Source organism: Ochotona curzoniae, unplaced genomic scaffold (assembly GCF_017591425.1).
Source record: "Ochotona curzoniae isolate NIBS_2020 unplaced genomic scaffold, NIBS_Ocur_1.0 contig_1, whole genome shotgun sequence".
In the NCBI taxonomy this organism is placed as follows: Eukaryota; Metazoa; Chordata; class Mammalia; order Lagomorpha; family Ochotonidae; genus Ochotona; species Ochotona curzoniae.
The window spans coordinates 29,596,772-29,608,561 of record NW_024464918.1 but is presented as its reverse complement, the minus strand read 5'-3'; the positions used below and the strand labels follow the sequence as shown (position 1 = coordinate 29,608,561).

The window sequence follows — 11,790 nt, the reverse complement described above, 5'->3', positions numbered from 1 at the left end:
GACCACTGCAGGGCAGCGGGGCATCCCACCCGGCTTCGCGTATGTACCCATCCCGGTGCCTCTACCGAGGCGGCCTGAAGCTCCGCCCGCCGTGCCCCTGGGTTGCACGCTCCCAAACTCTCCCCGTGCACCGGGCCGGGGAGGAGCGTGTCCGGTCCCGCCCCGCCGCCCCATCCCTGTGCCCCGCCACGTGCGCAGGCGCAGCCGCCCGGGAGTCCTGCCACCACCGCTCAGCATGGGCCCGGCTGCCCGGCTGCTGCTGCCTCTGGCGCTTTGCGTGGGGCTCGGCGAGCTCGTGCTTTCCTCGGGGGCTTCGGGCGTGCGCAGGCGAGGGCCCACGGTGACGGCCAAGGTGACCGCGCGGCGGGGTGCTTGGGGCGCGCAGAGGGGGTTCCTGGGTAGCTGGAGGGCGAGGGGTGGCCACAGGGCCGGGCGCAGGGCTGAGCGTGGCCCGCCCCCGCCACGCCACAGGCAGTTTGGAGTCAGTCTCCTGGCGGGGGTCCCTGGCCCGACGTGACCACGGGGGCTGGGAGAGGCTTCCCGGCCCTTGCTCCAGGAAGGCAGCAGCCTAGGAACTTTTTTTGGCACGGCCTGGACGTGGGGACGGAGCAGGAAGGAGGCGCAGGGAGGAGACGGACGCGCCTTGGCCAAGCCTGGCGCCGGCCAAGGAAAGAGGAGGAGGAGGAAGAGGAAGGCAGGCCTAAAGTTCCAGGCCGTTGTCCCGACAGCAGCTGAGGCGCAGTGCCAGCGTTGAGGTGGATGGGGGGAGGCCCCAGCCCCGACCCCAGCATCAGCTCGGTTTTCCGTACCGGGACTGGGCGGGTGCGGGGCTAGGACGCAAACGACTGGGTCTGGTGTCCGTGTAGTCACTGTTTCTGGAAAAGCCGCTGGGAGTCGTGCGTCCTGGAGTTTGGCAGCTGGGAGTGTTCTTAGCAATAAGTCGGGCTTTGCCGGTACAAATGATAGCTGTGATCCTGCCCCGCAGACAGACACGCCGCACCACGGAGGCGGGCAGCACGGGCAGGGCGGGCACCACGGAGGCGGGCAGCACGGGCAGGGCGGGCACCACGGAGGCGGGCACCACGGGCAGGGCGGGCCAGCGGCAGGCCCGGGCCTGAGGGCACAGGCTTCAGGCAGGAGGCTTTGGGAATCAGGTGTATGGGACTGTTGGGATCTCCTGGGACACCTGACACATACAGCTCTGAAGTGAAGGGAGTAAGGCTTCGTTGGCTGAAAAACCAGCCTGCTAAGGCAGGGCAGAGACGCCACACGGGAAAAGGCTTTGTGACCTGGGTGGGCTCTGCAGGGCTCCTGTCAGGAGAGTGGTTCCCTGGGGTGTGGGTTCTAATTCAAGGTCATACTTAAGCCACCCGCAGTAAGAGCCACTCAGGGTTTTATGTCTGGGACGCACCTCAGGCAGACATGCAAGACTGTTGGGATAACCCGATGAAGAGAGTAAAGTGGGGAGGCACCCCAGATCCCTAGCCAGAGTCCACATGGTGGCTTGGATTTGGGTGGTCCTGGTGGAGATGGGGGCAAGAAAGAGGAGCGACTCCCTGGAGCCATAACTCCCAGGAGCTGATGGTGAGGGAGGAGTGGGGCTGCCTGATGGGCATGCAGTGTTGGGGCATCTGGGCACCTCCAAGGACCAGGGAGGGACTTTCCTCGTGGACTTGTCCTGCGATATTCTGCAACAAGCTCTACCTGGGCGGTTTTTCCAGCTGATGTAAAGGTTCTGCTGCCCAGAGCATGCCAGTCACCATCTAGGGCTGGGTTTGGGGCCCAGGTGCTTACCTGTTAGCTTTCCTGGGGTCCCTGTGCAGCTGGCCGGAAGCCGCCGAGACCTGGAGCTGAGAGGGGGAGCAGCTGGAGGCCTCTGAGCTGGGTTGTCCTGGCCTTGGGGAAGGCTGCTGTCGCCAAGGATGAGTTGTCCTTGTCACTCAGTGCATCTTCTGTTTCCACCCCACCAGAGGCAGGGTTGGTTTCTAAAAGCCGACTGTGGGGGCGACTCTGAAACATGTCCAACTCCACTGAGTCATTTCTCTGATGAACTTTTTTAACAAAACCTGTTGGAAGATGAAAACAGAAATGATCTCTATGATGCAGCGAAGGGCATCTGTTGTTCTTCCCGGCAGTGTTTTACCTCTGATTTTGCTGGTAACTTGGGGCCTGCAAAGGAAAGGTGCGAGGTGGCTTCCCATGGATCCTGCTGCCCCACCCCCTCTGGTGCCCCAGCTTCCCGGCTCAGTGGCCCGAGAGCCACAGAACCACAGTCCCAACCCTGTGTGGTCCAGCAAATGCCCCTGCAGAGCGCTGTGGAGCTGTGCCAATCTGAAGCCAGGAGCCTCTTCCGGGCCTCCCACTTGCGTGCAGGGTCCCAAAGCTTTGGGCCGTCCTCGACTGCTTTCCCAGGCCACAAGCAGGGAGCTGGATGAGAAGTGGGGCTGCCAGGATTAGAACCGGCGCCCATATGGGATCCCGGGCGTGCAAGGCAAGGACCTTAACCACTACACCATCGCACTGGGCCCATCTTCTTGTTTTTTTAAAGATGGGATTTATTTAGTTGGTAGACTTACCTAGAGAGTAGAGTAGGACACACATACACACACATATAGATCTTCCATTTCCTGACTTATTCCCCAAAAAGTCCCAATGGCTGGGACAGGGCCAGACTGAAGCCAGAAGCCTGGGACTGCATCTGGGTCTCCCACATGGATGCGGCGGTCCGAGAACTTCGGCCAGCTTCTGCTGTTTTTCCAGCAGGGATCTGGACCAGAAGTGGAGCAGCCAGGGCTCAAACATGACATCCATATGGGATGTCAGCGTCACAGGTGGCACCCCGGCTCTGGGGTCGAGTTCTGCTTTCTACATCCTCACCGATCTGGGGGCTTCTCTGTTGACTCACAGGAGGTTTCTGTAGCGTTGCATGCCTCGCGTCCTGGTGCTGCTCCATGATGGTTGCTGAACCCCTTGCTCCTCTGTGGCCACGGCAGATGCAGTGGCACAGGTATTGGGCGGGCAAGGCCCCATCTCTGGCAGGGAGTTCTCATCCTCTTGGCTTCATCTAGGGGGCAGGAACTTTTGCACATTTTGTAAAACTCTTCTATCTAAATAACCAGAAAAGTTTTTTGTTCCTTTGGCCATGTAAAAATTGTGAAATGCCACGCAGAACACTAAATATCACATCACCCGGTGACAGGTGGGCTGACGTATTGGCAGGCGCGCCTGCCTTGAGCTACAGCGTGACAGTCTTTACTTAGTGATTTTTCTAAACTGCGAGACATCTTTTTCCTTTGACAACCCTTCTTATATTTTTTAAAGCCATCTCTTGAGTGGCTTTTTTTTTTCTCATTCACGCAGCAAATTGGTTCATATAATCTGTACTCGCTAATAGGACGCCCTTCTGCTCTGTGGCCTTTTCAAGCACTGTGTCTCGGGCACTTCTTAAGGAAGCCCTGTGTGTGTGTCTGTGTGTGTGTGTATGTGTGTGATGCTGTCAGAGATGAAACAGTTGAAAGTGCACAGACTCGGAAAGTTCCATCTGTGTCAAAGTGCACCCACTCGACATGGGTGACTTGGAGGATATGTTACTGACCCGAGCGTCTCAGTTCACAGGGAAATGGTTTGGTTGGCAGCCAAGAGTGTGACGTCTGCCGGGGCCCTGGGTGGCACTGGATTCGGGAGCAGGTGGCAGGCCTGTGTCTTGGGCTGTACCTTTTGTAGTCCATCTGACAGCAGGCACCTGTTGACAGCTTGGGGAATTGGGCACCGGTCTAGATTACAATATTCAGCTAATTTCTCTCCTCGATCTTTAAATGTTTCTCCTTCTGAGACTGGAGAGCATTGCCTTTCAAACAGGCAACACTGAGACAGGCGTCTGCACTCGTGGGTAAGATGCAAGCAGAGACGTGGTGGCTCCCATGTTGGAGAGCCTGGCTTTAAGTCTAGATTCCGCTTCAGAGGCCAGCGTCCTGCTTGGGCGCACTCTGGGACAGCAGGTGGGTTCAGGCCTTGGGTCCCTGCCACGCGTGTGAGAGACCTAAGCTGAGTCCTGGTTCCCGATCTGAGGAGGGCCCGGTCCTAGTTGTGGGCATCTGGGAGGTGAACGAGCCTTGTGCCTGTCTAGGTAAAGAGGCACCGTTCCCTACTCTGGGCTTCATCCACCAAGCCGAGACATGTGGGAGGAGCAGCTGCTGGTCTCCTTGACAGTAGGGAGCCTCACTTTCAGCTCAGTGTTAGGCCGGCTCCTGAGCCAGAGGCGGTGAGCAGTGTTTGCTGAATGGCGTGGGGGAAGTGCAACTGCCCAAGTGGCTGCGAGCTCCTCTCACAGGACTCCTGCCCTTACTTACCTCGGTAAGGTGACGTGTGAGTTGATGCACAGGTTTTAACCTTGGCTTTCCTTGCCCTCATGGTCTGCCAGCATGTGACCTTCCCCCCCCCATCCCCTGCACACGCACAGGTCTTCTTTGACGTGAGGATCGGAGATGAAGATGTTGGCAGAATCGTGATCGGCCTTTTTGGAAAAGTCGTGCCCAAGACAGTGGAGAATTTCATCGCGTTAGCCACGGGAGAGGCACGTCTCGCGTTCTGGGTTCCTTTAGCCGTGCATAGAATTGCAACTTCCTTTCCCTCATGTGAAGACATCTTTGGGAAAAGGAAGACCTGAGCATGTCAGACGAGGCTGTGACAGTGTCTTGGGCACTCGTCTCATCACTAGAGACAGGGAAAGGTGGTGGCCGTGTGAGCATGTAGCCTGCTGTCTTCACACACGCGCTCGCTCCTCTGGTTTGTGTCGGGGCAGCCCGTGATGCGTGCGTCGCTAGGGACAAGGCTGGGCCCTAATCTAAGCTCTGCTGTGTTTTGCATGATATTCGTGTCTCCAGGTCAACCGTGATTGGGGGCGGGTAGCTCTGGGTGTGGCTCGCGGCTCCTTGTAAATTCAGCGGAAACTCTGTCTTTAGAAAGGCTTTGGCTACAAGGGAAGCAGCTTTCACCGCGTCATCAAGGACTTCATGATCCAAGGAGGAGACTTCACGGCGGGGGACGGCACTGGCGGTAACACTGCCTTCCTCCTTTCCTGCTTCCTGCTCCCAGACTGAATCCCAGCAGCCTCTGTCCAGGATACGGAAGTCCCAGGTTTAAGGACAGGTGTCATTCAGATCGCGGGCATTCTGCACTGTGAAGACGGCCGTGCGTGCAGCCACATGCTGTAGCGGGCCACCTGGGCTCGAGGCTGGCTTTGCTTTCCCCTCTAGCTTCCTGCTCACACACACTCTGGGACTGCAGCAGTAATGGCTCAGTAGCTGGGCCCCTCCACTCATGTGGGGAACCCGGATGCAGTTTCCCAGTTCCCCGGTCTATGATGGCAATGGCTGAGTTGTCAACATCAAATGAGTTCTTACAAAGTTAGTTAACAGTCTAGTCCAGGACGAGCTTCTAGACGCACAGCGCTTCAACTCTGTGCGGGGCTTCCCTGGACGTGGGCTTTGTTTTCTCTCAAAAGTTTGGGGAGGTGATTGCGAGGGCCATGCAGCTTTAAGCCTAGATCCCCTCTGCGGCCAGAGCTGTCCTGCCACCAGAGGCCGGGTATGGAGCCCTGAAGGGGAGGTGGACACGGCAGGCATTCCTGGGGCTGGCGGATGGGGCGGGTACTGCCCAGGGCTGTACCACTGGAGGGGGCAGCAAGGGCCCCTTCCCTACCTGCGGCTTGGCCATCCTCATACGTGCTGTCGCTGGCTTTTCTGCTCCGGGTTGACCCCAGGGAGCGCCTCTGTTACAGTCGCTCAGTGTCTTTCTGAATGAAGCCCAGCCTAGTGACCGTCGTCACAGCCGCTCTTGCTCTGGACGCTGAGATAAGCTAAATCAGCAGCTCAGAGAGTCAGATGTTCAGTCCTGCTTTTGCTGCCTTCGAGTTCTGTCACCTCCTCTTCCCTGTATAAAATGACACCTGGTCTGTGGGGTTGTTACAGGGACTGGCTGGGTGCACCCTGGGTGGGTAGGCGTGAGGGACCCTGGATAAGCAGCCTGACAGCATGCAGCCAAGGCGGCTGGGCTGGCCGACAGCCCCACCTTGCCTTCTGGCTTACGGTGTTCTGCCCTTCAGTTCCTTCTTGCTTCAGAGTTCAAATCGCTCACCTGCCTGGTCTCAGAGCAGGAGTCGGGCCTGCCATCTAGAACTGTACTTAGAGCTTGGCTCACCTGCATGCTGCAGGACCCGGGGCTGCTTCCTTGAGATGTTGTTTTTCTCCCCTTCTTCACCCATCCGCCTGTTTAGCCATCCTTTCCCCATCCCTGCCTCTTGCAGGATGCTGGTACATGATGGTGCACAAGCCCTGAGCTCCACTCTGAGGAGTCCACTGAGGCATGACACCTGCTGACTCCTCTTCCATCTCATGCAGGTATAAGCATCTATGGTGAGACATTCCCAGACGAGAACTTCAAGCTGAAACACTACGGCATTGGCTGGGTCAGCATGGCCAACGCTGGGCCCGACACCAATGGCTCCCAGTTCTTCATCACTCTGACCAAGCCCACGTGGTTGGATGGCAAGCATGTGGTCTTCGGCAAAGTCCTCGATGGGATGGTAAGCTGACATGTTCTTTTTTCCCTTTTTAAAACTTTACGTTAATAATGAGAGTGCCTTCAGTGATTTATTTATTTTTGGTAAAATTTATATGTTTACTTGAAAGTCACAGTTAGGAGGAGACACACCGAGAGATCTTCCATCCACTTTGTCACTCCTCAAGTAGCAGGCCAGTGTTGGGCCTCGCTGAAGCCAGGAGCCAGGAGCTTCATCCAGGTCTCCTGTGGCTGGCAGGGGCCTGATTCTTGGGCCACCTTCTACTGCTTTCCCAGGCCGTTAACAGAGAGCTTGCTGGGCAGTAGAGCAACTGGGTGCCCATGTGGGAATGCTGGCACTGCTAGCTCCACCTGCTAGCCCCAACATTAGCCCCTTTCAGCAATTTAATCTTCAGCTGTGCTTCTTAGAGATCTGTTAATTTACACTGACCAGCCTCTCTTCTAAAACGATCAGTTCCATGTGGCACAGCATCTTAATTGTTAGGGGCAGTGAGAGCAGGAGCTAGGGACTGGCCACAGAGAAGTACTTAATGTATTTTACTATTAGATAATAACAGAAAGCTCTTTCAACGGTAACAAAATAAAACCAGGGTGCTGGGTGCACAGAGGAGCAGGACTCGCTCTAAACAGGCAGGAGATGCCGACCAACTCCATAGCACAAGGGGTCCTGCAGGATGCCCTGCTCAGTGAAATCAGCCACTCACAAAAGGACAACGTCTCTGTGCTTTCTACATACATGAAGTAGGAGGTATATAAAGCACTCGAGTTCCCAGGAAAAGAAAACAGGGAGGCAGCTGCTGGGGCCGGCGCAGGCATTGGGAGGGGAGTGAGTAGGTGGGGCTTCTGTTGTGCCAAGTGGGGAAGCTGTGGAGACTGGCGGCACAGCAGCCCGAGTCTGCTTCACACTCCTGGACTGTGTGTAGAGCAGACTGCGGGGCATGTTCACGTGTCTTACCATAAATAATGCAAGAACAGAGCCCCACATTGTTCAGTCAACACCGGGGAACGTTCACAGACACACAGGCTGGCAACCACCAGTGACGAAAGAGCATCCCAGGCACGAGTCATGGTGTGGCAGGTGAAGCCCCTCCATGGCATGCTGGCATTCCACGGGAGCACTGGCTGAGTCTTGGCCGCTGCACACGCCTGGGAGAGCAGTGGGAGATGGTCCAAGTGCTTGGGCCTCTGCCTCCCACACGGGAGACCTGCAAGCAGTTCCATGCTGCCAGCTTTGGCCTGGCCCAGCCCTGGCTGTTGGCGCTGTTTGGGGAGTGAACCAGCAGGTGGATGATCTCTCTCCCTCTCTTTGAAACTGTAAATCCACAAATCTTCTCTAAAAAGAGTGAGGCGATGCCAGTAAGCCTCAGAATCTCAAAGGGCTTCAGTCTATGACCAAGAAGATGACTTCTCACATCTTTGTTCCCTCACTATCCTCGTGGCAGGTGCCCGGATGGGCGGCTTTAGTGTCGGCCTCCCTTGGCTGAGGACATCTCTCCATCCTTTCCCTCATCTGCATTTTTTTTTTTTGGTTTATTTTCTCTGTGAGCTGTTGGGCCTCCCTCATCCAAACAGAAAGGAGCCACTCCAGCAAGCTGTGGTTCTTCCATATCTTGTACCTGATATGATTCTGCCCAGGACTGAGCTGGGGGACTCCAGCCTGGTTGGGAGCCCCACCTGCTTTGCTGGCTGCCTTGCTGGTCCATGACATGCATTCCTTCCCTCTGCCAGTGCGAGCCACTCTACTGCACAGGCTTAAGGAGCCACCCAGAGATGGGCCTTGGCAGGTGCAGGCACACCTCTGTGCTGGACCCCACCAAGAGCCTAATGGCTCAGAGCTTGCTTACAGTGGTTAGGCCCCTAACTGCATCCCTGTCCATGCCTTCTCTCTGGCCTGTTTTGTTGCGCCAAGACCTCTGCAGTGCCAAAGGACCCTTTTCTTCGTGCTGAGGGTCATTTGGATATTGATCAGGTCATTCAGGGGCCACACAAAAAGAGCTGCTTAAAGATTAGACCACAGTGGACTAAAACAGTTTCAGGCCCCACCTGTACCTGCACTGGCAGGGCAGACCGAATAATTCAGGGGCCTTGGATGGCATGCAGATGAGATAATCTCATCCATCTTAGAGGATGGAGCTGAATGGGACTCGGAAACTGTACGTTAACACTTTGGGTTGTAACTGGGTGCCTGGGAACCAAGTTTGTTTTTTACAATGTAAAATTCCTTCTGGAATAGGAAGTAAGGAAATGCATTGATATGGCCTCTGAGTACCAAGGTGGTGGGTGAATTTTATTTGTTGGTATATTTGAAGGTACTCTATAAAATTCATGGAAAATGAGATTAAAGTTTAGTTTTGGTGCAAAAAAAAAATTTTTTTTTCAAGATGCCTAGGTTTTTCCTAATACGTATGTTCCGTACTCAGGGAAGTCCCCTGTGTGTTATTTGGAATTCTAAGCTCTCAGCCTTCAGCATGCATGGTTTTGTCACAATGAACAAACTTGATTTCCTGTGCGCACCTGCTGCCGACTGTGCCTTTGGGTCACGCCGGCCGCCGCTCGGCGCTGAGCCCCAGTCTCCCCTCTCTCCCTAGACGGTGGTACACTCCATCGAGCTGCAAGCCACCGACAGCCACGACCGTCCACTCACCAACTGCTCCATAGTCAACAGTGGCAAGATAGACGTGAAGACGCCCTTCGTGGTCGAGGTGGCGGACTGGGGACACGCCTGAGTGAGGACGGGGAACACGCTGTGGCAGGGACGTGTGCACGTCTCTCTGTGGATTCTGCAAGGTCACTGTTTTGCCTTTTGCTTTTGTTTTTACTTTGATTTCCCCACACCCCAGCTCACAGGAAAGATATATATATAAAAACAAAGTTCAGCCACTGAGTATTTAGTTGACATGAGCTTTGGTCAGTCACCTGTGAAGGCACTTTAATCTTAAAAGACCATATACCCTTGCTCTGACGGTGCTATTTTTAAATGAATCAGAAAATACGTATTGGCTATTTCTTTTTTTGCCCTCCCTAAAGTCTTCATCATCTCTGTGTTGGGCAATGCTACAGATTAGTCTTAAAAGCAGGCCATGAAGTTTTAATATTTTATATTCAAACACTTTTTGGGTAAAGGGCATTGTTTCTTGTAACTTGATATATGCCATGTGGAATTTGACTTGATAAATGGTGGTTTTGGGTTCTCTGAAATAAACACTTTTTTGTATGATGCGACTTGCAAGTCTTTTTATTTTGTAAGTTTCTTTAAAGTGTACATGTACAAAAATGCATAACCTCATGTTGGCAGTGTATGTATCTGAGAGAGTTCTGCAAGCTGGGCATCTGGGATGGGAACATGCAGCAGTCACAGTCACCCACATCATGGGTACACACTCGACCGGTCAACAGCTTCCCTCGGGTCCAGATGCGACAAAGTGGCCTTCAAGCCACTGAAGGGAAACTAAGATTCAGGCTATATTTCAATTAGGCAGCAAGGGAAAATGGACAAAGGCCATATTGGGGTGTCCTCCTCCCTCCCCCCCGCAGGACAGGGCCCAGGCCCTAGGGATGGAAAGGAGCCCAGCACTCTGGCTGGCTTCTAAGAAACCCGCTTCCCAATGGAAGACACTGGGGTGCCCTTCCTACTCCTGTAGGCTGGAGGGGCTGCTAATCACAGGGGGCCTTGGGGAAGGAACAATGCACAGGTCTTGGGGTAAGAAAGAAGGGGTTCCAGGCAGGAGCCATGGGAGGCACGGTGAGGACTGCATCATAAGGGGTGGCGAGCGAGAGACCCATGTCCTCAACCCCTGGCCACTGAGTGCATGACAGAGCTGTAGCAAGCAAGGATAAAGAGGGGCTCGGGGCAGACCCCTGAGGAGCTGGAGGGAGTTAGGGCAGCTGGCCACACCAACACTGGGAGGAGAGAAGAGCATGGAGAGCATGGCCCTTGGTGAAAGGCAGGCCAGGTATACACACTTCAAGCAGCTGACATGCACTGGCTCTGGCACCAGTGCCTGGCTCAGGCCTGCATATGGGACCTGAGTGGTGTTACTGGGCCTTGGTCACTAGACTTCTCTTATCTTCCTGCAAGAAGAGGCTCCTAAATGAAGCCAGCGGGGCTGGCCCAGAAGCCGGCGTCCTGGGGACACTGTTGAACCCATGTGTCCAGCCCCGTGGACATGTGAATCACTGTTGGGCTTCACCAGGCAAGGCAGACCTGTGCCTTCTGGCTGGAGCCAGGGCGTGGGATTGCCTTCACCCTGTGAAACACAGCAACATTGGAAAATCTGTATGTGTAAAGATACGAACTGCAGATGTATGTTAATCAAATGCCGGAAGCAGCCTGAACGTTCCCAGATGGCTCTGTAGTCTACATCTCGTGATGGGATCACATGCGTTCCCCACTCGGGAAACACGAGAGAAGGCTAGTTTAGAGAGAAGGGGGGACCCTCACAGGCTGTGTGCGCCCCATCTCGTAAGCACAGTCTCCTAAGGCCAATGCAACGCAAGGTAAATTCACATCAAGTGAACCAAGTGGGGGGACAGTTTGCCCATGGGCGTCGCACCTTTTGCTTTCCTCCATCTTCCAGCTGCATTTCAGTGTGCATTTCTTAGAAAAGTTACAGCATTTTACAAATGTTTAAAATAAACGCAGCATGGGAGGAAATGGAAAATAAATTAGGCTTCGGTCTGGAGTGTCAGAGCACACGCAAGCTGCCATGATTCCTTCCCACCCACAGAGACACAAGGATGTGCACACTACACCAGACTTGCTATCTAACTCTGTATTAAAGAGAACATAAGGACATCTCCCTAGGGATCTCAAAGTGCTGAAGCTGTGAGCCTACAGGCATACACTAAGGCACAAGCCCACCTGCCAAGCCAAAGCCAAGAGCCCAGAACTCCACGCACGACTCTGACATGGGTGGCAGGGGCCCACACACTTGAGCCATCATCTACTGCCTCCCAGGATGCAGGAGCAGGAAGCTGCATCATGAGGAGAGGAGCTGGGACTTGAACCAGCACTCTGAGTGGGCTACAGATGTCCCAAGCAGTGGTTTAACCTTTGGTGCCACAAACACCTCCCACCCCCAAAAAATCAGCAACTTTAAACATATGGGTACACCTCACCGTCATTTATTCTGCTCTCCAAGGAGTGCTATTGAGCCATTGTCCGCATCATCAAGTTAAGAACTCAGTAAAATTTATTCTCGGGTCAGACTA

At 54.6% G+C, this 11,790-nt stretch overlaps 1 protein-coding gene across 1 annotated transcript; it reads left to right on the top strand.

Annotated features, from left to right (window-relative positions):
• Positions 1–229: 229 nt before the first annotated feature.
• On the top strand, positions 230–9,798 carry PPIC (peptidylprolyl isomerase C). The gene is made up of 5 exons (XM_040968385.1): positions 230–352; positions 4,460–4,573; positions 4,962–5,055; positions 6,399–6,583; positions 9,168–9,798. Exons 1-5 carry the CDS (start codon positions 236–238, stop codon positions 9,303–9,305), a joined length of 648 nt encoding a protein of 215 aa, XP_040824319.1. The 5' UTR covers positions 230–235; the 3' UTR covers positions 9,306–9,798.
• Positions 9,799–11,790: the final 1,992 nt, after the last annotated feature.